The sequence below is a fragment of the Sapajus apella genome, unplaced genomic scaffold (assembly GCF_009761245.1).
Source record: "Sapajus apella isolate SASKATOON/1434 unplaced genomic scaffold, GSC_monkey_1.0 scaffold8, whole genome shotgun sequence".
Taxonomy (NCBI): Eukaryota; Metazoa; Chordata; class Mammalia; order Primates; family Cebidae; genus Sapajus; species Sapajus apella.
In genome coordinates this window covers 2,571,455-2,594,968 of record NW_022436948.1, presented here as the reverse complement: position 1 = coordinate 2,594,968, position 23,514 = coordinate 2,571,455, and the positions used below count along the sequence as shown (strand labels likewise).

The window sequence follows — 23,514 nt, the reverse complement described above, 5'->3', positions numbered from 1 at the left end:
GCACTCCTGGGTGGGGCTGGCACTCCTGATTGGGGCTGGCACTCCTGGGTGGGGCTGGCACTCCTGAGTGGGGCTGGCACTCCTGGGTGGGGGATAGAAGAACACCTCACATGCAAACCTGCATGGGGCTGGCACTCCTGAGTGGGGCTGGTACTCCTGGGTGGGGCTGGCACTCCTGAGTGGGGCTGGTACTCCTGGGTGGGGCTGGCACTCCTGAGTGGGGCTGGCACTCCTGGGTGGCGCTGGCACTTCTGGGTAGGCAGGCTGACCCTGTGGCTTCCATGGCTCTGCAGAAAACTCAGGCTTGCTCTTGGCACAGGGGTACCCATGCATGGCGTTTGTGTTTTGGGAAATGCAAAGCATGGAGATAAGAAGTTGGTCCCTGATATGTGTGAGTCCCAAAGGCCCACAGAATGGGACGTTGGCAGAACAGAACGAGCTGAAAGGAGCAGAGTCTGCCTTGAGCTGACCTAGGCGGGAGGCCCTGGGGGTCAGCTCCTCCATGCTGGCCTTGGCTTGGCTTGGCGGAGGCACGCAAGGCCCCTGGCTTTATCCGTTCCTCTTCTTGGCCACCATCCTGTTTGCTTTCCACCACGGCCTGTCTCCTTGAGGTGACAGCATGGCTGCCTCTGCACCAGCCATCATGTCTTGATACAGAGAATTCTGGTGCCAGGAAAAGGGAGTTTAGTGTTTTGTTTTGTTTTTCTGAAGACAGGGTCTCCCTCTGTCACTAAGGCTTAAGGGCAGTGGCACGATCGTAGGTCACTGCAGCCTTGAACTCCTGTGTTCAAGTGCTCTTCCTGCCTCTGAAGGTGCTGGGATTACAGGCGTGAGCCACCATGCCTGGACAGGAAAAGGCAAATTTCTTTTTGCAACCTTTTGTCAGGGACTAACACCTTTCTGGAAGCCCTGAAAGACTCCTCTGTCATTAACTACCAAGGCAGCCATTGGGACGCATCCCTTGAAGCCAGATGACTTCTGCACAGCCACTGCCTTCTATACCTCGAGCAGGGTCTGGTTAGGAGAGGTGCCAGGCAGAGGTTGTGCGGGCAGCCAGGAGCATTTGCACATTTCAGGATGGCTGTGCAGAGTGCGGGACCGAGAAGCGCGGGTCCTCACTGCAGAGGGAGGAGGGCAGCGCGGCTTGCTGTTGTCTGATGGGAGGGCTGCGTATCCCCTCTCTCCCCGACGTTCCCTCTCTCTCACACACACATTCTCTTGGGTTTCTTGAGCTGCTCCCAGGATTAAATGAATGTCTTGGTTCCATGGTGAGCATTTCATACTGGAGAGCTAAGTTAGTTCATACTGCTCGTTGGGATAGAAGATACCGAGGATTAGAAGTCAAAATTCTTGAATCTGCAAATTTTTTTAAGACAGGAGCCTTGCTTATGTCTCCCAGGCTGGGGTGCTCACTACAACCTCTGCCTTGAGGGTTCAAGCAATTCTCCTGCCTCAGCCTCCCCAGTAGCTGGGATGACAGGTGTGCTAATTTTTTTTGTATTTTTAATAGAGGTGGGGTTTCACTGTGTTGGCCAGGCTGGTCTCAAACTCCTGACCTCAGGCGATCCGCCCGCCTCGGCCTCCCAAGTGCTGGGATTACACGTGTGAGCCATGGCGCCCAGCCTGCAAATCTGTTTTGTTCAGACACTAACTCAGCCCTGTACATGGTCATCCAATGATTCCAGCAAATGCTGTGACGATGCTGATCTGCCTGGTTGCCTACCGTGTTTGTTACCTATTGCTATGGGAGTTACCTACAAACTTAGCAGCGAAAACAACAGACAGCTGTTATCTCACACAGCTGCTAAGGGTCAGGAATCCAGGAGTGGCTTAGCGGGCGGCTCTGGGTGTCACATGGAGTCACATGGGGTCAGTGTGTCGGCCAGGGCTGCGGTCACCTGAAGCCCTGTGAGCGGGAAGGAGGGGCTCCCGGAGGCCTGGGGAGCCTGCAGCTGCCCATCACGCTCTCTCCTCCTCCAGCTTCACAGAAGTAAGGGCTGAGCATCTTCAGGGCTGAGCTGGGCAGTTCCCACCTCTCAGTCCACAGCTTCCCACAGAGCATGAAGGGGCCACACCCGGGCTGGGATGGGCCTGCGGCCAGGCCGGGCGAGTATCCTGGGCCACCTGTGCTGGGGACAGGACTTCTGTGTCTGGTGCCATGGCAGACGCATGGGCAGTGACTGTCAGTGTATCCCACTACGGCCCCGTGACCCTGAGCGAGCATGCATCGGCCGGCGTCTGTGGCGCTCCCTTAGAGCACCCCATCCCCATCCCTGCGTGTTGTCGAGGCTCTCCCCGGCGCCCCAGGAGGGTTCACAGGGCCATGCTGTGTCCGGGGGTCCTTTGCTCTCGTCTCCCTAGTTTAGCCTTTGAATACCTGCATTTCAGATTCAGAGGTTTCAGGCTGGAGAGACGTGGAGGGACTGAGCCTGACTTCCTGGAGGATAAGAGGCGTCTTACCCCGCGGCCCTCCCAGTGTGGGGGCCCCGAACTTGGGAGCCACCTTTCAGCCAATGTGGCTGCCGTTTGGAGCGACTGTGGCAGGCGCCTGTCCTGTCCGGCAGACAGGGTGGCTCCTCAGTGTTGAGCCTGCAGCCACGCCCCACATGCCACCTGGGGGCCTCTGAGGCCAAGCACAGGCTCTTCCTCGCCGACTCACCCACACCCAGCCCCTGGCCACAGTGGTACTGGGACACTCTCAGGTCCCTGGTCCTGGGGGTCCATGCTGGGGTGGGGCTCGCTGGCTGCGTCCTGGCCGGCCCTGGGACTCTGCCTGTTTATAGAGAGCAGCTCCTGGCTGAAAGCTGCTTATTGGATTAGCCGCTGCCCCGACGGCAGAGCCCGCAGCCGTGCTTGGGAGGAGGGACCTGCGTGTACGTCCTGCTTCAGCGCACTCCTGGGGTCCCTTGTGTCGGTCCCTGTGGCTGGAAGGACAGTACTCGCCACGTAGGTGGCACCCGGGAGTGCCCGGCACCCACTTCCTGCCGAGCAGATGCTTTGGGTAACCTCGGCCCCTGCCAGGCCGGGGCGGCTCAGGCCGGGTCCTAATCCCTCCACTTGAGCTCGGCTCCTCACCCTCCGGCCAGGCTGACACCTGCTCCCCACAGGCTCCTTCTCGCCGGCTTCAGGCAGCTCGGGACCTGGGGGCCGAAGATGCTGATCAGCTACCCGGCCTGCCTCTTCTCGGGGATCTGCGTGGCCCTGCTGGCAGTGGCTTTGGCCTATTACTTCTACTGGTGAGTGAGGCCGGGGGCTTGGGCAGTCCCGGGGTTTTGCTGTGTGCTGCCCTCCTCTCCCAGCTCTGGACCCGTTCTCCGCATGTCAGCAAACAATGCCAAGCCCTTTGCAGGGGACCTCCTGGGAGGTAGGGAAGTGGGGGCAGCAAGAGCTTATTCAGATCCTTCCTGGGGTCCTTGGGTGGCTCTCCCATCCTTCTGCAAAGGATTTTTTGTTTGGAACATTCCTGAAGGAGCTCAGGGGAGCTCAGGGGTTTCGTACCATCTGGGGCATTCATAGGTGCCGTCATGTCCTGGGAAGGATGAGTGGCTGCTGCCTGGGCACAGACTCCTGCTGCCCCGAGGCAGGTGCTGTGGGGGTGTCTGATAGACATGGCGATCTGCGCCCCAAGCAGAAAATGCATAGCTGCCATCAAAGCGGCCCTGCTCCGTCACACCCATTGCCTGGTGGGCTGGTTTACGGCGATTATGGGCGATTTCCCGGCCGCCCTTGGCCAGAGTCCCTGCCAGCTCTCCTCACAGAGGTTGGGAGTCACAGGTGTCACAGATCACGCTGGCCAAGGACCTCAGAGATTCCGTCCCAGCCCCGCTGCGTCTCCATGGAATTAGACAGGTGTTTGTGCTCCGGGCCTCTAGTTCTCATGGGCAAAACAGGACACCGATGTCGCCTGCCCCTTTGCTGCAGAGGGTCAACGGGCACAGGACGCATGTCAGCCTCTGTCCGTGGAGTGTGTGATGATGGCACCATGCGGTGCAGGGGGCAGCTGGGGGAACCCAAAAACCCCGCCTGGGTGCTGACTTTATTTTCTAGAGCCGGGGAACGGGGTGATTCCTCAGAAGAGACCTCGGCTGTCCTGAGCGTCCACTCCAGATTGTGTTTGTTTTTCTCAGCGCACACTTGGCCAGGAGCTGCTTCTCTCTGATCTGGAAGCTTTCTCTTCTCTTCTATAGATCCGATTAATGTGCTTCCATTTCTAAGGGCTGGGAGGGTCACTGAAGGCAGGGCAGGCAGGAGGCAGTCCAGTCTTCCCTGCGACTCAGTTTATGTAAAGACGATGGATACTGTTTATGAAGAGCTTTACCCAGAGCCAGAAGACAGAATCCTAAGGCTGAGGTGGGAGGATCCCTTGAGCTCAGGAGGTCAAGGCTACAGTGAACTGTGATTGTGCCACTGGACTCCAGCCTGGACGACAGAGATGCCATGTCTAAAAAACAAGCAGAACCTAAATGTGAAATTTAGGAGTTGAATTGGCCCAGGATTTGGGGCTTCTGGGAGTTCCAGTGAGGGGGCAGCCATTGGTGAGGATTCCCAAACCCCAGGACCAACCACTCACTCTCCCTCAGCTTGGGGCCACCGCAAGCGTGACGTGGGCCACGTATACAAGGCAGGCTGGTCCCGGCGAGCGGACCATCTTTTTCCACGCTCGCCGTCTTTCCCAGGCCATTCCTGGCACCTGGGCAGAGGCTGGGTATCAAGTCATTTCTTGGGATTCATGGCCGGGCTATGCGGTTTTACAAATGCTCAAGATGATGGAGACCCGTTAAGTGTTGGGAAAGAGCACCTCTGTGCTGCCTTGTGCCCGAGCAGCTGCCAGTAATTGGCTTACGCCGAGCCTCTCAGCTTCAGCCGCTGACCAGGTGGCAGGGGACTGGCTGTGCCTCCCCCTCACCCACAGCGTTTCCAAGGACGCACATTGCTCATCTGCCCTCGGGTCTTCAGCGAGTTATCTGTGGGACTGCAGGATTCGAGCATGGCCTGCCCTGTGGCCGCACACCCTCGGGTGCCATTCAGCTGTACTTGCAGTGCGAACGGGGAGCTTTCCAGAGCTCACGGCCTGTGAGGTCCCTGTTGGCCCCGTTTGACCTGGAGGGCCACAGAGGTGGCCTGGTTTTTTTTTTGGGGGGGACAGAGATGTTGAGCCTCATGGTGGCTGCAGGGCCTGGGACAGGGTGATTCTGTGTTGGCAGCAGCATGGGTCCAGGGAGGCCTCACCCGCTCCCTCCCAGAGCAGGAAGGAGGGCTGGCCCTGTGTGGCCTCCACTCGCTGGGAGTCTGGCATCCTTCATGAGGCACTCCTGAAGCACCTGCCCACCCTGCGTTCGCCATACATGCCTAGGTACCAGCAACAGACAGCAGGGAGCCTGTGATGCCAGCTCTTCCTGGAGACACCCTCCCTTGCGGTGGCCACTGTTGTCCAGCATGTGACTCTGAATGTGGGGTTCCAGACCAGGACCCTCCATGCTCAGTCCACAGCCAGAAGAGTGGCTTCTCATTCATCTTCTAAGACCCGCTCTTGATGGGCAGCAGGGGCTCTGAATGCTGTGAAAACCCCACAAGCAGCATCCAGGTGCCCAGCCCTGCAGCCATGCCTGCCAGCGGTTGTCCTGGGCTGCAGTGGTCAGGCGGGACCTTCTATTCAGCCCCCTTCAGCGGCTCACTTCGTGGGAGGAGAGTGGCGGGGTCATGCCGTTGCCTGGTCTGGGCCCCGAGAGACCTGGCAGGACCTCTGTTCTGTGTCCCATCACCTGCATTTTACAAAGAGCAAAGCTGTCCTGGCTGCCTCCGAGCCCCGTGCCTGCTGGAGATGGAGGAAGACAGGCCGTGGAGCCTCGGCCATCCGCATCACAGTGGCGGGGGAGAGGCCCGCTCCCCAGGGCTGGGTGGCCAGGGTGCGTGGTCACGCGAGGACCTCATTTTCTACTTGTAGAACAGAAACCTCCTTCCTCCCTCCTCCCCTCCCACAGGCTTTTTTCAGTCGCCTACCACATACCAGGCACTGGCTAAGCCGAGGACGCACGTGGTGGGCGGGCAGTCCCCACCCTCCTGGGGCTCAATTCCCCAAAGCCCTCAAGAGAAAGCCAGTTTTCCCATCATTAGCTTCATGCTCAGCTTCGGCTTGCAGCCACGCCTGCCACCAGGCCACACTGAGCATCTGCTGGGACACCTCGGGGCCCTGAGCCTGGCCTGCACCATGGAGGAAGGGGCTGCAGCTGCACCCCCGGGGGTGGAATTGGGGTGGGGCGGGCCTCGTGCTGTTGGTTTAGGATGGGCGGTAGCGTTCTCAGCAAGGTCACAAGCCTGCGCTGTGTTTAACATCAGGGCTAGAGTGACAAGGAGGGAGCGTTTTGCTGCCTAAACCATTGCCTGCTGCTGCTTTCGCCTGGCGGGGAGGGTGAGTGCCCGGCTGGGTGGCGGCAGCCTCAGGAGGGTTGCGTGAGGCTGCCTGGGGAAGCAGAGTCCTGGCGGAGCTGGGCATTCTCCTGGGCCCTCAGGCGGTGGCATCCACTCCAGGCGCCGCTTCTCTTAAGGAGTTCCACCTCGCTTTTGAGCCAAGTATGAAAGCAGCTGCAGCACCACGTGCACCAGTGCCCCGGCTTTTCACCCACTTGGCAGAACCCGAGTCCTAAAGGCCACAGCCCCACCCCCCGCTTCGGAAATGCAGGCTGAGCGGAGGCCCCGGCCCTCGCTGCTCTGGAGCAATGGCCATTTCAGGCTCCAGGAGGCTATCGAGTGGTTCCTGGGCCGGCCCTGCTTCGTGGCTGGGCAGGGGCCACATGTCCCTCCCTCGTGGGCCCTGGTTGCCTGGAGTCTGGAGCAGAGAAGCAGAGGGAAGGAGGGAAGGTAAGAGGTGGCCTGTACGTCCCTGCCTGCAGGCGCCGGCCTCGCTCTCCCCGGGTGCTGCCTGCAGACTCCGGGGCCCGCCCTTTCCCGGAGAGAGAGGAGTCCACGGGAATAGGCGTGGGGCAGATCCAGCCCCTCCCCTCCTCCTAAGCAGCGCTGATTGACAGGGGAGAAAGACAGAGACTTGTTCCCCGGAAAGGCACAGAAAACCAGGCTGGTTCCTGAGATGGGAGACGGCTGTGCCAGGAGGCAGGCAGGGGCACGGCTGTGCTCGGCCTCTGTGCAGTGGGAGTATGAGGGACAAATTGCAGAACGAAACTTTGGTTTCATCTAAGCTTTTTGGGGAAAGCAGAAGAGGAAGCCCAGGAGGAGGTGAGGGGACATTCAGGTGTGTGGCGTCAGTGCTTTTCCATGATCACCTCTCACCTCTAGAACAGGGAGGCAGCCAGGCTCGGGGGCCAGACGCCCTCACAGCTCCCCTCCCCAGCCTGCCTGGAGGTGCTGTCACTGACTCAGCTCCAGCAGGCAAGGGTCCCTCAGGGTCCACTGCTGGGGCTGACCCCAGCGAGTCGGACCCTCTCTCAGAAGCCACAGACTGCGTCTCGCCCAGTTCGGAGGCACCTGCTGGGCTAGTGCACGCCTTAACAGCACCTGTGGCAAGGTGGGCAAGGCAGGTGGCCCTCTGGGTGACAGTTTGCGAATGCACGCATTCAGCCAGCTCTGTTTTCTGGACTGGGGACAATGGCAAAAGGAATTAGAAAGCCTGCGGTTTTGCCTACAGGGTCCTGGGGTCATCCCGGGGTTATACCTCTACCAGGCTTGGGGTTCTGTGTGCAATTCCAGGGGAGACCCACAGCCCATTGCACACTCCTGACAGCCGTTACCACAAAGAAAATTTAGCTGACCTGTTTGCACCGGGGAGTGTCTTCATTACACATTGCATTTCATTCATTCCATTTCATGCTGGATTGGTTTGAGTAATGGTTTGGAAACTATCGTTTACTTCAGAATGTTTGTGCATCCGAGATTTTCTGAGTTTATATCTGGACAGGCGCTGTAATGATGGACGATGGCCGAGGTGCAGGGAACCCTGGTTCCATGGCTCAGGACAGGTCCAGCCTCTCTGAACCCCGTGCCCACACACAGCCCCCTTTCTAGGCCTTCGTGTCTTGGGTCGCTGCTGGCCCTAGGAGGCGACACTCTGCAGCTCCCACTTGTCCAGGCCGAGGGTGGCTGTTCCGAAATCCACTCAGTTTATTCCATCCTGAATCAAACCCTAGTTTAAATGTGTGGCTCAGGGTTCCTATTGAATGACAGGTGTGGCATTTGAATTGGTAAATAATGAGCACACCTTTAAGGTCTGTGCACTCTTTGATTAAAGCACCATGGAAGGCCTAAATGGCCTTGCGTTTGCACAGGGGTGCGGCTTTGTCAGGACTCAGACCCAGGCAGCCCTGTGGGCACCTGGTGGGGGCCGGATGCGGGTCTCGAGGAGAAGCCAGCAGAGGGTGTGCCCTCCGCCTCATCCCCACAGGACTTCCCTCTCTCCCCACACATTCGGCCTCCGTCGGGACTCAGGGGTTCCAGCCAAACTTCTCTTCCCAACGCTGCCCGGCGGCTGCCCACAGAGAGGATGGCTCAGTCCCATCCCCTTGCAGGCCCTGTTGCTCCCCAGATTCCTTTGGTTGTCCAGCAATCTCAGGTCTCTGATGGGATGAAGCAAAGTAGAGAAGTGACAGTTAGTCTGGCTTTGTTCTCGCGAGAGTGTCAGTGACACGCTCTCTACGTCCCCAGCAGAATCCAGAATCCAGAATCCACCTCCTGCATGACTTTGTAGATTGCAGAGGACAGTGAAAAGTGCCTCAGGCCGGGCGCAGCAGCTCACGCCTGGAATGCCAGCACTGTGGGAGGCCAGGGTGGGAGGATCACCTGAGGTCAGGAGACCAGCCTGGCCAACGTGGCAAAAACCCGTCTCTACTAAAAATACAAAAATTAGCCAGGCATGGTGGCACGCACCTATTATTCCAGCTACCTACTAGGGAGGCTGGGGTGGGAGAATCACTTGAATCCAGGAGGCAGAGGTTGCAGTGAGCTGAGATCATGCTGCTGCACTCCAGCCTGGGTGACAGAGCAAGACTGTCTTAAAAGAAATTGCGTGAGCCACTGATGAGCAGTTTAATGAATAAGGTATGCAGTAGATGGCTACCTATTTCTGTAAACATTGTTATTATAACACACAGTTCATTGTAAGAAAATTATGTCCAGGTCAACTTAGCTGTGACTGTTTTGTGTGTGTGAGCGTGTGTGTGTGTGTGTGTGTGTGTCTTTTGGAGTGTGGTCCCCACAAATCTGCCAGCCTTGGAGAATGCTCTTCTGCCCTGACGTGCGGCCATGCCCTGGCATGGGAAGCACCTGCTGTGCCCCGCAGGCCCACAGACTTGTCACAGGTCTATTGTGCAGTCATCAGGCCTGGGAACTTGGCACATCCCTCCACCTCCCACCCAACGTCACCACTACTCAGGTCAGTGAAACCATCACAGCACCCCAGAGGAGACAAATTCTGGAGCTCAGAGAGCTGGGGTAGGTGATGGAAGGGTGGGGACTGGAGGTCCTTGGCCAGCAGCCTTCTCACCCTGGGCCACTGGCTCCCCCGTCCTCCCCTCGTCCTGCCCAGCCCCCCTCCCTGCCCTCTTTGCAGTTTAAACTGGCAGTGACGCAGTGGCAAACATGACTTGGGGAAGTAACTCTAGGACCTGCTGTTCAGTTCCCCTTCTCAGTGCGACAGTACCTGGCGGGGAGCTTCTCTTCCTCTTCAGAAGTGGCCTGGGGGTCCTGGGGCCCTGATCCAACCCAAAGCTGTAGTCAGGAGAACATGTGGCAATGTGGTTGTCATCAGAAAGGCCGGCCAGGCCTTCCCAGGCAGAGCTTCTGTTTGGCCTCTACCTGCTGGAGTGATGCCCCCGGCATCTCCAGTGAGGCCTGGAAATGTTGCCGTCTCCTCTTCACTGAGTCCAGAGTCACTTCCGTCTACCGCCTGTCCAGTGTCTGTCGGGCCTAACTCTGAGATGAGATTGTTTGCTGAAGTGCTCCATGGGCTCTTGCGTGATGTTGTTCTTTCAGGAACTTTAAACGGAGAAGGCACGTCATGAGTGTGCATTAAGAAGCTGTGCCGCTGTTCTGCTGCTGCTTTTTTTTTTTGAGACGGAGTCTCACTCTGTCTCCTAGGCTAGGGTACACTGGCACAATCTCAGCTCACTCCAATATCCTCCTCCTGGGTTCAAGCAATTCTGCCTCAGCTTCACAAGTAGCTGGGATTATAGGTGCCCACCGCCATGCCCAGCTAATTTTTTGTGTTTTTAGTAGAGATGGGGTTTTGTCATGTTGGCTGGTCTGGTCTCAAGCTCCTGACCTCAGGTAATCCACCCGCCTTGGCCTCGCAAAGTGCTGGGATTACAGGCGAGAGCCACTGCGCCCGGCCTATGCTGGCCGTTTGTCACAAATGTATGTGTGTTGAGTATGAGCCATTCGCTTAGCAATATTTAATTATTGAGGCTTTTTAGACGTTGTAACATATTTTAGGGCTATTTTCTTGTTCTTTTTCATGGTTTTCCTGGCTCTTCTTTCCTGTTTAGTTTTCCATATGAACTGTGGAATCAGCATGTCTAGTTCTGGGGCTGCAGGGAACTTTTGCTATTTTAATTAGGATTCAGTTATATATTTAGGTTTATGTATCATTTATATATTACTATCTAACGACCCACCTCAAAATGTATCAATTTGGAACAACCACCATTTAGGGGACCCACAATGCTGTGGGTCAGCAATTTGGGTTGGGCTCAGCAAGGTGGTTCTTCTGCTGGTTTCACCTGTGGTCATTGGAGTGGCTGCCATCAGCCCACTACACTGCAGCACCTGGGTGCGGGGTGTCCTAGACATAGAAGGAGAAGTGGGGAAGTGAAGTGGGGAAGGAAGGGCTAACAGCTGTTTCTCAGTTCTCCACTATGGACTTGGATTTGGATTGCTGAAATCCATATGTAACTAAAAAGTTATATCTATCCCATAATTCAAAACTCCCGTCTAGAGTATCAGAAATGATGTACTTTTGGTATCCTGAAATGTCTTTTTCCTTAGACAACTGCTGTCTGCTGAGAGCCAGCCTTGCTCTCGGGAGGGCAGCTCGGGCAGGGCAAAGGGAGGCTTCAGGGGTTTGGAAATGTCAGCAGATCCCAGAGTAGTTGCCAGTGGCAACACCTTCTTCCTGGACCTAAGGATAGCAGGGGCCGCCCCAACTCCGCCCAACTCCTGCCCCTGCACAGAGCAGCATGCCGGCTGGGCTGTGGGATTTTGGGAAGACAGTGCTGCATTTCAGAGTGGTGCCATCTCCTCTGGGGGATTTCGACGCTGGTGGCAGAGGCATGAAAGGCTCATGGATGGAGGAGCTGGTGTTGACCCCTCATAGAAGCCAGGTTGCTGGGCTATGCATGCAGAGAAAACCAGGGACTTCTCTGTTCAGGAGGAGGAAATGGAGAAGGCTGGCAGTCCCTGCAGCAGTGCGGAGGTGGTGGGCTTGGAACTGCAGTTTCCAGTCCATAAAAAGGCGTCTTCAGAAGTTTGGGGTTTTTGGCAAAGAAGGGGGGCCCTGGGGAGACTGCATGTGGATGGAGCCTCTGCCTGGCTGGTTCTGGAGGAAGAAGGGCACAGGGACCAGCAGTGGGGAGAAGGGTTGTATGCTGCAAAGGACCTGGGCAGGTGGGGGGCGGGCCGGCGGGGGTGGTGTGGATGGCGGAACACGGGGCGGGCCCATACCTTTCCAGAAGTACAGACCTGGGATGAGGCAGCCTGTGCATCGCTTGGGCTGTCTGACAGCACCAGAGGCGGGACAGCAACAGCAGGCCTTTGTCGTCCTGTGGTCCTGGAGGCTGCAAGTTCAAGGTCAAGGAATTCCCTCCAAGGCATCTCACCTGGGCTGTGATTGCACGCGGGCGCCCCTTTCCATCAGGACCCCGGTCAGATGGAATCAGGGCCACCCTAATGATATCATCGGACTTCATCACCATTTTAAGGACCCTGTCTCCAAATAAGGTCACATTTCAAGGACGTGGATGTTACCTTTGTGGAGGAAACTCAATTCACCCTAATAATAGGTGACTGAGCTGGGTACCTTTGTGGAGGGAACTCGGTTCGCCCTAATAATAGGTGACTGAGTTGGGTGCCTTTGTGGGGGGAACTGGGTTCGCCCTAATAATAGGTGACTGAGTTGGGTATGGGCCTGCCGGGCTGCACTCTGATTGGCAAGCAGACCTCTGCCCCTGCCCAGGCAAAGGCAGCCCCATCCCTCACCTCTGCTCCCCTGATATAAGAAGGTACAGTAGCTTGCGCAAGGGCCATGACCAAACCCAAGAAGCAGCCATCATGCCCCAGGACCAAGACGTACCGACGCCAGGCTCCCCAGTGACCTAAACCTGTGGTCTAATGCAGGGCTCAGGAGCAACTCAGTTTCCTTGCTGTCTCAGTGGCATCTGAGCAGCCATGAAAAAGTGCCATGGGGACTGGAGGGGCCCACTCTCACACCTCTGGGTGCTGGCATCCTGTCCCAGAGATCAGATGGAGCCGCAGAGGTGGATGGACCCCTGGAGGTCCCACCCTGTGTGGCTTTTCTCTCCCGGGCATTCTTTGAGGTCCCTGGTGTACTGGGATCCTGCCTAGGCTGTCTGCCACTGTCAGGGTGTCAGTGGTGCCACCGTCACCAAGTGATGAGAGGTCCTGCATCGCTGGCTAAGTGGCTTTATGTGCCTCCGATGGGATGTGGCAGGAGGTGCCCAGTGGCTCTGCTGTGCGTCGTTGGCCAGAAATGTTGGACCCTAGTTAATCGCGAGGAAACAGACAAATCCAGGGTGTGGGCACGCCGGACAGCTGCCTTCACCTCTTCAGCACCAGGACAGGCTGGGAGTGTCTCCGAGAGAAAGGGCAGAGACACCCATTCAAATGCATGCGTGTCCCCCACAGGGCCCTGACTCCGAAAACCTAGGAGGGTCATTTGGGGACAGGTGGTGGAATCAGAACACGGATGGGATGTCTGGCAATATTCTGCAGTGTTCATTTCTTGGGTGTGTTCACGGTGGCCCAGTGAGCAGGCTGTCCTGTTTCGCGGGAGACACGGATGGACATGGCGGGGAGTGCCGTGACGCAGCCCAGGAGACCTTTTCAGCTTAAAGCCTGTGCATAAGAAATGTGCAAGCAAATTTGAAATGTTCATACATACTTCATTGCAGAATATTAGTTTAGGTTGATTGATAAAAGACTTTCAAGCCCAATGTCAGGCACAAGAGACTTTTAATATATCCCACGACCATAAGATCCCACGGACGAAGGGGATGGAGATCCCAGGAGCAAATGGAACGAAGCCAGCTGTCCAGAAGAGGTTTTTCTGTGCAGTTTGAACATGGGTGCCAGTGGTGGCTGTCAAATCATGATGGCATTGGGGTTCTACGAGCTACATTTAAAAAGAGTAAAGCTATGCTTCACAAAGTCAAAACCTACAATATGCCAGACTTTACACCCCTTGCATATTTAAACTTGTGTTTAAAAATATAGAAGTTGGCCGGGTGCAGTGGCTCATGCCAGTAATCTCAGCACTCTGGGAGGCTGAGGCTGGAGGGTCCCTTGAGCCCAGGAGATCAAGGCTGCCGTGAGCCATGTTTACGTCACTGCACTCCAGCCTCGGTGACAGAGGGAGATCCTGTCTCTATAAATAAATGAAAATAAATAATGTAGACGCCAACTTCACATTGTCTGGGGACACATAATTTTCTAAAAATTGCTTTAATAGGCACATGAGCACATGCTTTTGGGGGCCAGCAAGTCCAGGCCCCTCCCAGTACTTCCTGCTCTGCCAGGGCTTTGGAGCTGGAGGCAGGCACTTTCCCCACCGTTGCCCTTCTGCAGGGAGGGCAGCGGCCCCTGCCCTCCGCCACTGGAGGTTTGCGCAATCCGTTAACGTGGGCCGGATCTATCAAGGAGGTCCAGGCGGGCTGGGTGCTAGGAGGTGGAACAAGGCACCCACGAGGTTTGTGAGTGGGACCACCCTGCCAGCTGGACAGAGACGTGGCGATGGCCTAGGGAAACTGTGCCAGCCGCTCTTGTGGGGTAGGCAGGCAGGAGAGCCCCTGAGTGCCACTGGCTGGAGTTAAGCAGGTGAACAGCAGATGCTCCTTGGAATGGAATCTGGTCCGTAGTAAGTGACGAAGACACGTGTTTTGATTCTGTATCTAGGACCTCCAGGAGGTAAAGGTTGATGATCCAGGCAAGTGGCCGTCAGCAAGGGAGCACGTCAGGAGGTGGCTGGGGGCTGCACAGACAGCTGGGGACACTGTCCTAGGTGTGACCTTGGGCCACAGAGCAGGGTGGTGGACTTGCTGCCAGAATTGAGCTCCAAGGCTGAAGCCAGCCCCTCTGATCTGGCGTTGGCCAACTCCGTCCACCGTTTGAGGCTTACTGCTGAAGAGACCTCCTGTGAGAGGAGCTGGGGATGCCAGAGTCCCGGGGGAAGTGAGTGCTATGTGGCACACGGGCCAGGAGAAACGTGTGCTGGGGGCAGGTGTGGGCTCTCCCGGGAGTGTCTGCATAGACTTTCCAGCCCGGAGGTTCAGGTGATGGAGCAGGGACTGGCTGCTTTGTGACACTGACGACGGTTGATAAAGTGGATTCTCAAGTGGAAGCTGCATCCACACAGAGGCTGGAATGTGAACGTGCATCAGGGCTCTGTCTGATCCCCAAAGGCGCCCGGCCATGAAGTTCATTTTTAAATATTAGATTCTCAGCCGGGCACGGCGGCTGATGCCTATAATCCCAACACTTTGAGAGGCCAAGGCAGGTGGATCACCTGAGGTCAGGAGTTCAAGACCAGCGTGGCCAATATGGTGAAACCCCACCTCTACTAAACATACAAAAATGTGCTGGGCGTGGTGGTGACACCTGTGGTCCCAGCTACTCAGGAGGTGGGGGCACGAGAATCACTTGAACCCAGGAGACCGCAGGCTGTGGTGAGCCGAGATGGCCCCACAGCACTCTAACCTGGGCAACAGTGTGAGAATCTGTTTCAAAAAAATAAAGGTCAGTTTCTTGTACTTTGCTCCCTAACAGTGGAATCAGCATTCAGTCATCTGCTTTCCAGAGCACCGCAGCTGACGGGCCGGCCCTCAGGCTGGCTTGTCGGGACCCTGGTTCTTCTGGCCCAGTGAGGAGTGACATGTGCCCCTGGGTGGGGACCGCCTGGTCTCCTGGGGCTCTGCTGTCCCAGGTGGGGGCCAGATGATGGGCTGCTGGGTGGCCCCCACCCTGTGCAACTCAAGGTCTGGTCAAATACATCATCTCTAGTGCAAAAAAGTCACTCTGAGACAGCAAGTCTGGTCTGCCCAGCGCGCCTGAGGCTCTGCTCTCAGGGGCCCTGCCCACACCGGGGGCTGCAGGGTGTCCGGGCGAGCACTGACTTCTGACCCTTGCTGCCTGGACCGGTGCTGGCTCTACTGCCGACTCCCGGTGTGGCCGCCCGTGGCGCACTCAGCCTCTCGTGCCTCCGTGCTCACGTGTCTACTGGGGCAGGGAGGGTGTCCTGCCAGGGTTGTCTGGGAATGCGTGGGAGGTGTTTGACGTGGACCGTGGCACACAGTTAAGCCCCGAGAAAGTGGTCTTGTTGCCCCCGTGCCTTCTCTGTCCTTTCTGTCTAGGGTATTAACTTCCTATTGCTGCTTTAATGAATCAGCCCAAAGCGTGGTCACATAAAACAGCAGTAGAACTCACTCACCCACTGTGTGTGGAGTCAGCAGTGCGGGAACGACTTAGCTGGGTGCTGCGGGGCTGCAGGTGAGCTGAGGCCAGGGCTGGGCTTATCTGAAGGTTTGACGGGCCAGAGGACCTGCCTGTAGGATGGCCCTCTCAGGGCACGAGGCCAATCCTTCCACACAGGCAGGCCCCGATGCTCACACGTCCTTGTGACGTGGCCATCTCCGGAGCAGAGCCAGGCAGAAGCCGTCCTTTCTGTGACCCAGCCTTGGCAATCACATAGCACATTTCTGCAAGGCTGTTCATCACATGCAATGAGAAGCCAGGCCGTGGTCAGAAAGGCAAGAGGACCCTTCCACCTTCCGAGGGGAGGGGCACAAGCGATTCAGGCCCATTTCTAGACCATGACCAGAGCTCTTGTACCCACGGTTTCGGGGGAGCCTAGGGCCCCGTGTCTGGGAGAGGTGACTTAATGCCCCCTAGGTGGAGAACATCCAAAGGTGGTGGGAGTGAGTCTGGCATCGGTGGCCCCTGAGTGCTGTGCAGAGCAGCTCCTGCAAACCCCCGAGAGGTAGAGCAGGGGCCTGCATGGAGGGCAGTCTGTGGCGCCAGGACAGCGGGTTTCCCGGGCATGTGGGGTGGACCTCCATGGAGGGCCTTGCTCCAGGTACATGAATGGCTGCGGTGGGGGCAGCCAGCGGCTGGCACAGTGGCTGCTCTGGGAATGTGGAGGGGCAGCTGGTGCCACATCAGAGCCTGCCACGGTGCCCGCCATGGGACCACACTCGGTGCCCTTCCAGAGGGCCAGGTGCTGCATGTGGGGGTTGCAGAGCCACTCAGGAGCAGTGCCGCGAAGAGCAGGGGCCGCCGGCTTCCCCGCTGAAGCTGTGAGACGTGCGTGGAAGGAAAGGGGGAGCCGGTGGAATTCCTGCGGAGTCACCGCCTTTGTGTAGGAAACCAGAACAGAAGTCTTTAGCTTAAAATACGCACAGGCATGTGGGAGTGAAAAGCACTGATTCCCACACTGGCGGGCCTGTGAGCCTCCTGGCTCTGCACAGATTTGATGGCGGTTTGGATATTTTAAATGAGATACTAAATCAAATAAAAATTACGATGCCGACCTCAAGTTAATCACGGTCAAAATGTGGGTGCGTTCCTTCCAGTCTCTCCATGTTTCTTCCTTTCTTGTTTGCATGGGAGAGTGTGTGCGTGCGTGGCGTGGTTATACATACGGTGTGTGTTGTGTGTGTGAGACTGTGGTGCATATGAGTGTGTATGGGATGGGGGGCTGTTGCAGTGTGTAGTGTGTGGTACGGTGTGTGTGTGTATGGTGTAGAGGGTATGGGGTACATGGGGCAGTGCATGTGGGATGTGGTGTGTGTTTTGCACTGTGCTGTGTGATTTGTGCTACAGTATGTATGGTGTGTGTGCACTGTGTGTGCCTTGTGGTATGGTGTGTGCAGTGTGGTGTGCAGCATGTGTGTGTGAGCACGTGTGTGGTTTGTGGTGTGATTTTTGGTATGTGGGGCATGTGTGTGGTTTGTGGTGTGTGTGTGATGTGTATGTGTGGTTTGCTGTGTGGTGTGTGGTACGGTATGGCATGTGTGTGGTCTAGTGTGTGTGTGTGGTTTGCAGTTTGTGGTGTGTGTGATGTGTGTGTGGTTTGTGGTGTGGCATCTGTAGTGTGTATATGGTTTGTGATGTGTGTATGGTGTGTGTGTGGTTTGCAGTGTTTTATGTGTGTATGGTTTGCGCTGTGGTGTGTATGTGTGTGTGGCATGTGTGTGGTTTGTGGTGCGGTGTGCTATGTGTGGTGTATGTGTGGTTTGTGCTGTGGTGTGTGTGGCATGTGTGTGGCTTGTGTGTGGTGTATGTGTGGTTTGCAGTGTGTGTAGCATGTGTGTGGTTTTCAGTGTGGGGTGTGTGTGTGGCATATGTGTGGTTTGTGGTGTGTGTATGGCATGTGTAGTGTGTGTGGTTTGGGATGTGTGTGCTGTGTGTGTGGTTTGTAGTGTGTGTGGCATATGTGTGGTTTGTGTGTGTGGCATGTGTACGGTTTGTGATGAGGTGTGTGTGTGGCATGTGTGTGGTTTGTGGTGTGGTGTGTGTGGCGTATGTGTGGTTTGTGTTGTGTGTGTGTGGTTTGTGGTGTGTCATGTGTGTGATTTGCAGTGTGTGCTGTGTGTGTTTTGCAGTGTGGTGTGGTTTGTGGTGTGGTGTTTGTGGCGTGGTGTGCTGTGTGGCATATGTGTGGTTTGTGGGGTAGTGTGCGTGTAGTGTGTGTGTGGTTTGTGGTGTGGCGTGTGGCACGTATGTGGTTTACGATGTGTGTGTGGTTTGTGGTGTGCTGTGGTGTGTGTGGCATGTATGTGGTTTGCGGTGTATGCATGGCATGTGTGAGGTTTGTGATGTGGTGTGTGTTTGGTTTATGGTATATGTGTGGTGTGTGTGAGGTTCGTAATGTGTGTGGTGTATGTGTGGTTTGTGATGTGTGTGGTGTGTGGCGTTTGCAGTGTGCTTTGGTGTGTGTAGGGTGTATGTGGTTTGTTGTGTGGTATGTGTGCAGCATGTGTGTGATTTGTGGTGTGCTGTGGGGTGTGTGGTTTGTGGTATGCTGTAGCGTGTGTGGTTTGTGATATGGTGTGTGGTGTGTGTGTCAGCATGTGGTGTGTGTGGTGTGGTGTGCGGTGTGTGTCTGAGCGTGTGGTGTGTGGTTTGTGGTGTGGTGTGCAGTGTGTGAGCATGAGGCGTGTGTGGTGTGGTGTGTGGTATGTGTCTGAGCGTGTGGTGTGTGTGGTGTATGGTGTGCTGTGTGGCGTGTGTGTCTGAGCGAGAGGCATGTGTGGGGTGTTCCCGTGAGGGTGCGGGCGCAGGCCCCGTGATGCTGCCCCTGACACTGTCTCCGTCCCCCATATCTCTGCAGGACGGCCGTCCTGAGCGAGGGGCCGTGCACCCGCTCCTGAGAAGCGCCATGGGCCTGCTGGCCTTCCTGAAGACCCAGTTCGTGCTGCACCTGCTGGTCGGCTTCGTCTTCGTGGTGAGCGGTCTGGTCATCAACTTTGTCCAGCTGTGCACGCTGGCACTCTGGCCGGTCAGCAAGCAGCTCTACCGTCGCCTCAACTGCCGCCTCGCCTACTCACTCTGGAGCCGTGAGTGTCCGCGGCCGTCCCGCCGCCCGGGGCTCCCGTGGGAGTGGGGCGGGACCATGGATGGGGTGGGCGTGGGCCCTCGGGTGGAGCCTGAAGCGAGGGCTGCACGGTGGTGCCGGGGCCACCTGGCTGGCGGGCTGTGGGAAGGCGCCCGGCCACCACGTTTTCTTAACCTGAGTCGTGGGACTTGCCACAGCAATGGCAGCTTCCCACAGTTTACCAGAGCATGTGGGAATCTTTAAACAAATAAAAGTAAAGAGAATGATGAGCTCTGTTCACCCGTTACCAAGCTCCAGCGGCTGCCCACACGACCATCTGTGCGTCCTGCTCACCCCGACACCAGGGCACACTGAAGCGCATTTCAGCATTCCTAAAAGCAAGGGGCTCCTGCATGCCTTCACATCAAACACATGCAGCTGTGTGTCTGTCTGTGTCTCCGTGTGTGTGTGTGTGTGTGCTTACACGCAGAGAAACAGGGCTTTGCCTATCATGCAGACAGAGACTTAGAAGCTTGGTGACAACACCCACCCCACATGGACAGGTAACTCTCACGCCGGGCATGGCGGGGCGGGAACAGGCACATCTCCGGAGGCTGGCTTGGCAGTGGCTTTCAACAGCTGGAGTGGTTGCAATCTTCAACTCAGTAATTCTACAGAATGACATGCAGCCACAGAGACATGTGCACAGGTACACAGCTGGACAGGTGTTCTCATGAGTGTGTCACTTCATACTAGCACAGAAGGAACAGCAACCTAAGTGCCTGTCACCGAAGACTCACTATGCTATGCCCTACAGGGACTCTCTGCGGCCATCCCCAAGAGCCTTCAGCTTCCACAGACAGTTTTTTTGAGACGGAGTTTCACTCTTGTTACCCAGGCTGGATTGCAATGGCGCGATCTCGGCTCACCGCAACCTCCGCCTCCTGGGTTCACGCAATTCTCCTGCCTCAGCCTCCCGAGTAGCTGGGATTACAGGCACGCGCCACCATGCCCAGCTGATTTTCTGTATTTTTACCACAGACAGTTTTAAACGAAAAAGAAAGGCTACAACAAAGTGCCTAGTATGCTGTGATTCATTTTGTTTCTTGAGGAAGGACGCTGTGTGTGTGGTGTGTACATGTGTAGGAAAATGCCAGAAGGAACTGGGCGCGGTGGCGCACGCCTGTAATCCCAGCACTTTGGGAGGCCGAGGTGAGTGGATTACCTGAGGTCAGGAGTTCAAGACCAGCCTGGGCAACAGGGTGAAACCCCGTCTCTACTAAAAATACAAAAAATTAGCCAGGCGTGGTGATGTGTGCCTATAGTCCCAGCTACTCGGGAGGCTGAGGCAGGAGAACTGCTTGAACCTGGGAGTGGAGGTTGCAGTGAGTCGAGATCACACCACCGCACTCCAGCCTGCGCGACAGAGCGAGACTCTGTGTAAAAAGAAAAAGAAAAAGAAAAGAAAAATCCCAGAAGGATGGCTGAGAATGCTGTGCGGTGCTGATACCCAGGGCATGGGGCAAGGGGGGAGGTTACATGTTATTCCCACTCTCCTGCTATTGCCACGTTTTCACGTGAGCACACATGCATTTTGTCTCACATGGGAAACAGTGGGCCTGTAGGCCCTTGTCTCCATGTCCTTCCAACTCAGGAGCAGGCAGCACTGCTGAGAAGGCCATTTATGTCACAGCTAACTCTATGCCTGCGACACCTCACTGCCTGCAGAGAGACTGGTAATCCGGCCCTTAGGCCAGCCTGTCTCGAATGTGTTACAGCTTCAGTTCCTGGTTTGTTTTTTAAATAAAAGGCTGCTGCTTTGTTTGTGGGAAGGAAGAATTAGAAATCCTGTAATATAAAATACACAAATGAGTTATTCGTGAATGTAACTGGTAAGAGGAATACATACACAAAGGGCGAATATTAATTAAAGAAAACTAAATTACAGACTCCTACTTTCTAGCAGGATTCTGAAGCTAAAACACTACAAAACAGCTAAATCCTGGATGAAACTAGCTTTTTAATGCACTTCCAAGTTCACAGTAAAGAAAAAAATCCTCTCAGCTTCACTCTTCCACCAAATCCCTTTAGCAAAAGCCAGGGTGTATGTGCGAAAATGGAACGCCCGCACTGCGTTTCAGGAGCCGAGGCCCTGGGCAGCCGTAACAGAGGGAGCTGCCATGAAAGCAGGACTCCTGAGCAAGGGCACGAGACGAGCCAGGCCAACAGAAGCGGGACTCCTGAGCGTGGGCACGAGACGAGCCAGGCCGACAGAAGCAGGACTCCTGAGCGTGGGCACGAGACAAGCCAGGCCGACAGAAGCAAGACTCCTGAGCATGGGCACGAGACGAGCCAGGCCGACAGAAGCAGGACTCCTGAGCAAGGGCACGAGACGAGCCAGGCCGACAGAAGCAGGACTCCTGAGCATGGGCACGAGACGAGCCAGGCCGACAGAAGCAGGACTCCTGAGCGTGGGCACGAGACGAGTCAGGCCGACAGAAGCAGGACTCCTGAGCGTGGGCACGAGATGAGCCAGGCCGACAGAAGCAGGACTCCTGAGCAAGGGCACGAGACGAGCCAGGCCAACAGAGCCCCTGGGTTTCAGCAGAGGCAAAACAGAAGGACACTCTGGGGAAAGTCTCTCATTTAGGCCTGAAGAATCCCACAGATTAAAAAAAATTAAACATGAATTCATAATCAAGAATGACAATGTAAGCAGCAGATTTAGAAAAAAGACCACCCAAAGTGGCCAGAGTTGAGAAAGAACCAAGTAGAACTTCTATAAATGAAAACTGTAGATTTTTTTAAAGCAAAAACTTAGGGATGGAGTTTGAATGAGATTAGATAGAGTTAATGAGAGAATGGGTACAGCAGACATCGATATGAAGAAATCATCCAGTGACAGCAAAGGAGACGAAAAACATGAAGCAGGAGTGAGGGGACATAGGACGGAATGACAAGCTTCGTGAAATAGGGCCTGGGCCCCGTCCCCAAAGGAGAGAACGGGAGAAACCTTATGGGAAGAGAGGATGCCTGAGGACCTCCCGAACCGACAGAGGCACGATTCTGCAGATACAGGAAGCACATGTACACCAAGCAGGGCAAAGGCACAGAAACCCACACCTGGGCAGGCCCCAGGGCACCACAGACCATCAGAAGCAAGAAGGAGCCGGGAGCAGTGGCTCACACCTCTAATCCCAGCACTCTGGGAGGATCACCTGAGGTCAGGTGAGATCACCCGAGACCAGCATAGCCAACATGGTGAAACCCTGACTCTACTAAAAATACAAAAATTAGCTAGGTGTGGTGGCAAAGGCCTGTAATCCCAGCCACTTGGGTGGCTGAGGTGGGAGAATTGCTTGAACCCGGGAGGCGGAGGTTGCAGTGAGCTGATATTGGATGACACTCCAGCCTGGGTGACAGAGTGAGACTCCATCTCAAAAAAAAGAAAAAAAAAAAGATGAAGAGGCTCCGAATGCCCCTAGAGGAAAGCTGCAGAGCCACCGTCTAGGTCAGCAGTGAGGCCGACAGCAGATTTCTCGTGGCAGGGAGCAGCGGTGGGAGACGGAGGAAGATCCTCAGTGTGCTGAGAAATCGCCAACCCAGCACTCTGTGTCGTTCAAGAGTATGAATGAAATAAAAAGGTTTTGGGAAACAAAAAAATGAGAGCATAGATCTTCACTTAAATATTTTTAGTATTTAAAATATTAAATATTAGATAGATCTAATATTTAGATCTATCTAAAGATCTTCACTTAAATATTTTTTTAAGGATGTGTTTCAGTAAGAACAAAAATTACAAAAGCAGGGTCTGATTTTCAAGAAAGAATGGCAGCCAAAGAAATCAGCAGATGGGTGAATCTAAACCCCATGTAAAATAACAAGGATGTCTGGCCGGGCGCAATGGCTCACGCCTGTAATCCCAGTGCTTTGGGAGGCCAAGGTGGGCGGATCACCTGAGGCTGGGAGTTTGAGACCATCCTGACCAACATGGAGAAACCCCGTCTCTACTAAAAATACAAAATTAGCCAGGCATGGTGGCACATGCCTGTAATCCCAGCTACTTAGGAGGCTGAGGCAGGAGAACTGCTTGAACCTGGGAGGCGGAGGTTGCAATGAGCTGAGACTGCATCACTGCACTCCAGCCTGGGTGACAGAGTGAGACACCATCTCAAAACAAAAAAACAATTTTACTGAGTTAAAATTCCCCCTTGCAAAATGTACAGTTGCGTAGTTTCTAGTTATGTTGTGTAACCATCACCCGATCCGATTTCAGAACATTTTCACCCCCAGAAGAAGCCGCGCACGCTTTAGGCAGTTGCTGTATCCCACCTTCTCCCCAGCCCTGAGACTGCTCATCTGCTTTCCAGCTCAGTGGATCAGCCTTTCCGAACAGTTGTGTGAATGGAGTCACAACACATGGTGCGCGAGACTGTTCTGTCGCTGAGCGTCACGCACTCAAGGCTCATCCGTGCTGCGGGGTGTGTCAGCGCGGCAGTCGTTGTTATGGCTGGAAAACACTCAGCTGTGGGCACACACTGTGTGTACCTGGATGGCTTCTGCTCTGTGGCTGATACGAACAGTGCCGTTATGAAGGTTCACGTACAAGGTTCTGTGTGGACGTGCGTTCCGTCGTATTCCTGGACATATAGCTGGGAGCAGGATTGCGGGGTCACCTGTTAACTCCATGTGTGGTGAACGCTTGTGGAGAACCACCCAGCTCTTTCCAAAACAGCGGCCCCACCTTG

At 55.5% G+C, this 23,514-nt stretch overlaps 1 protein-coding gene across 4 annotated transcripts in view; it reads left to right on the top strand.

Moving 5' to 3' along the window:
- AGPAT3 (1-acylglycerol-3-phosphate O-acyltransferase 3) overlaps window positions 1–23,514 on the top strand; it is a 110,107-nt gene that overhangs the window by 65,419 nt on the left and 21,174 nt on the right. For 2 of the 4 annotated variants that reach the window (XM_032276741.1, XM_032276744.1), the window contains one exon: window positions 18,563–18,788. In XM_032276741.1, coding sequence (XP_032132632.1) covers window positions 18,611–18,788 — 178 coding nt within the window. In that variant the 5' untranslated portion in view covers window positions 18,563–18,610. Of the gene's footprint in view, window positions 1–2,831; window positions 3,237–6,658; window positions 6,859–18,562; window positions 18,789–23,514 lie in introns of those variants that run through there. The other 2 variants (XM_032276742.1, XM_032276743.1) reach the window with 2 other exon arrangements.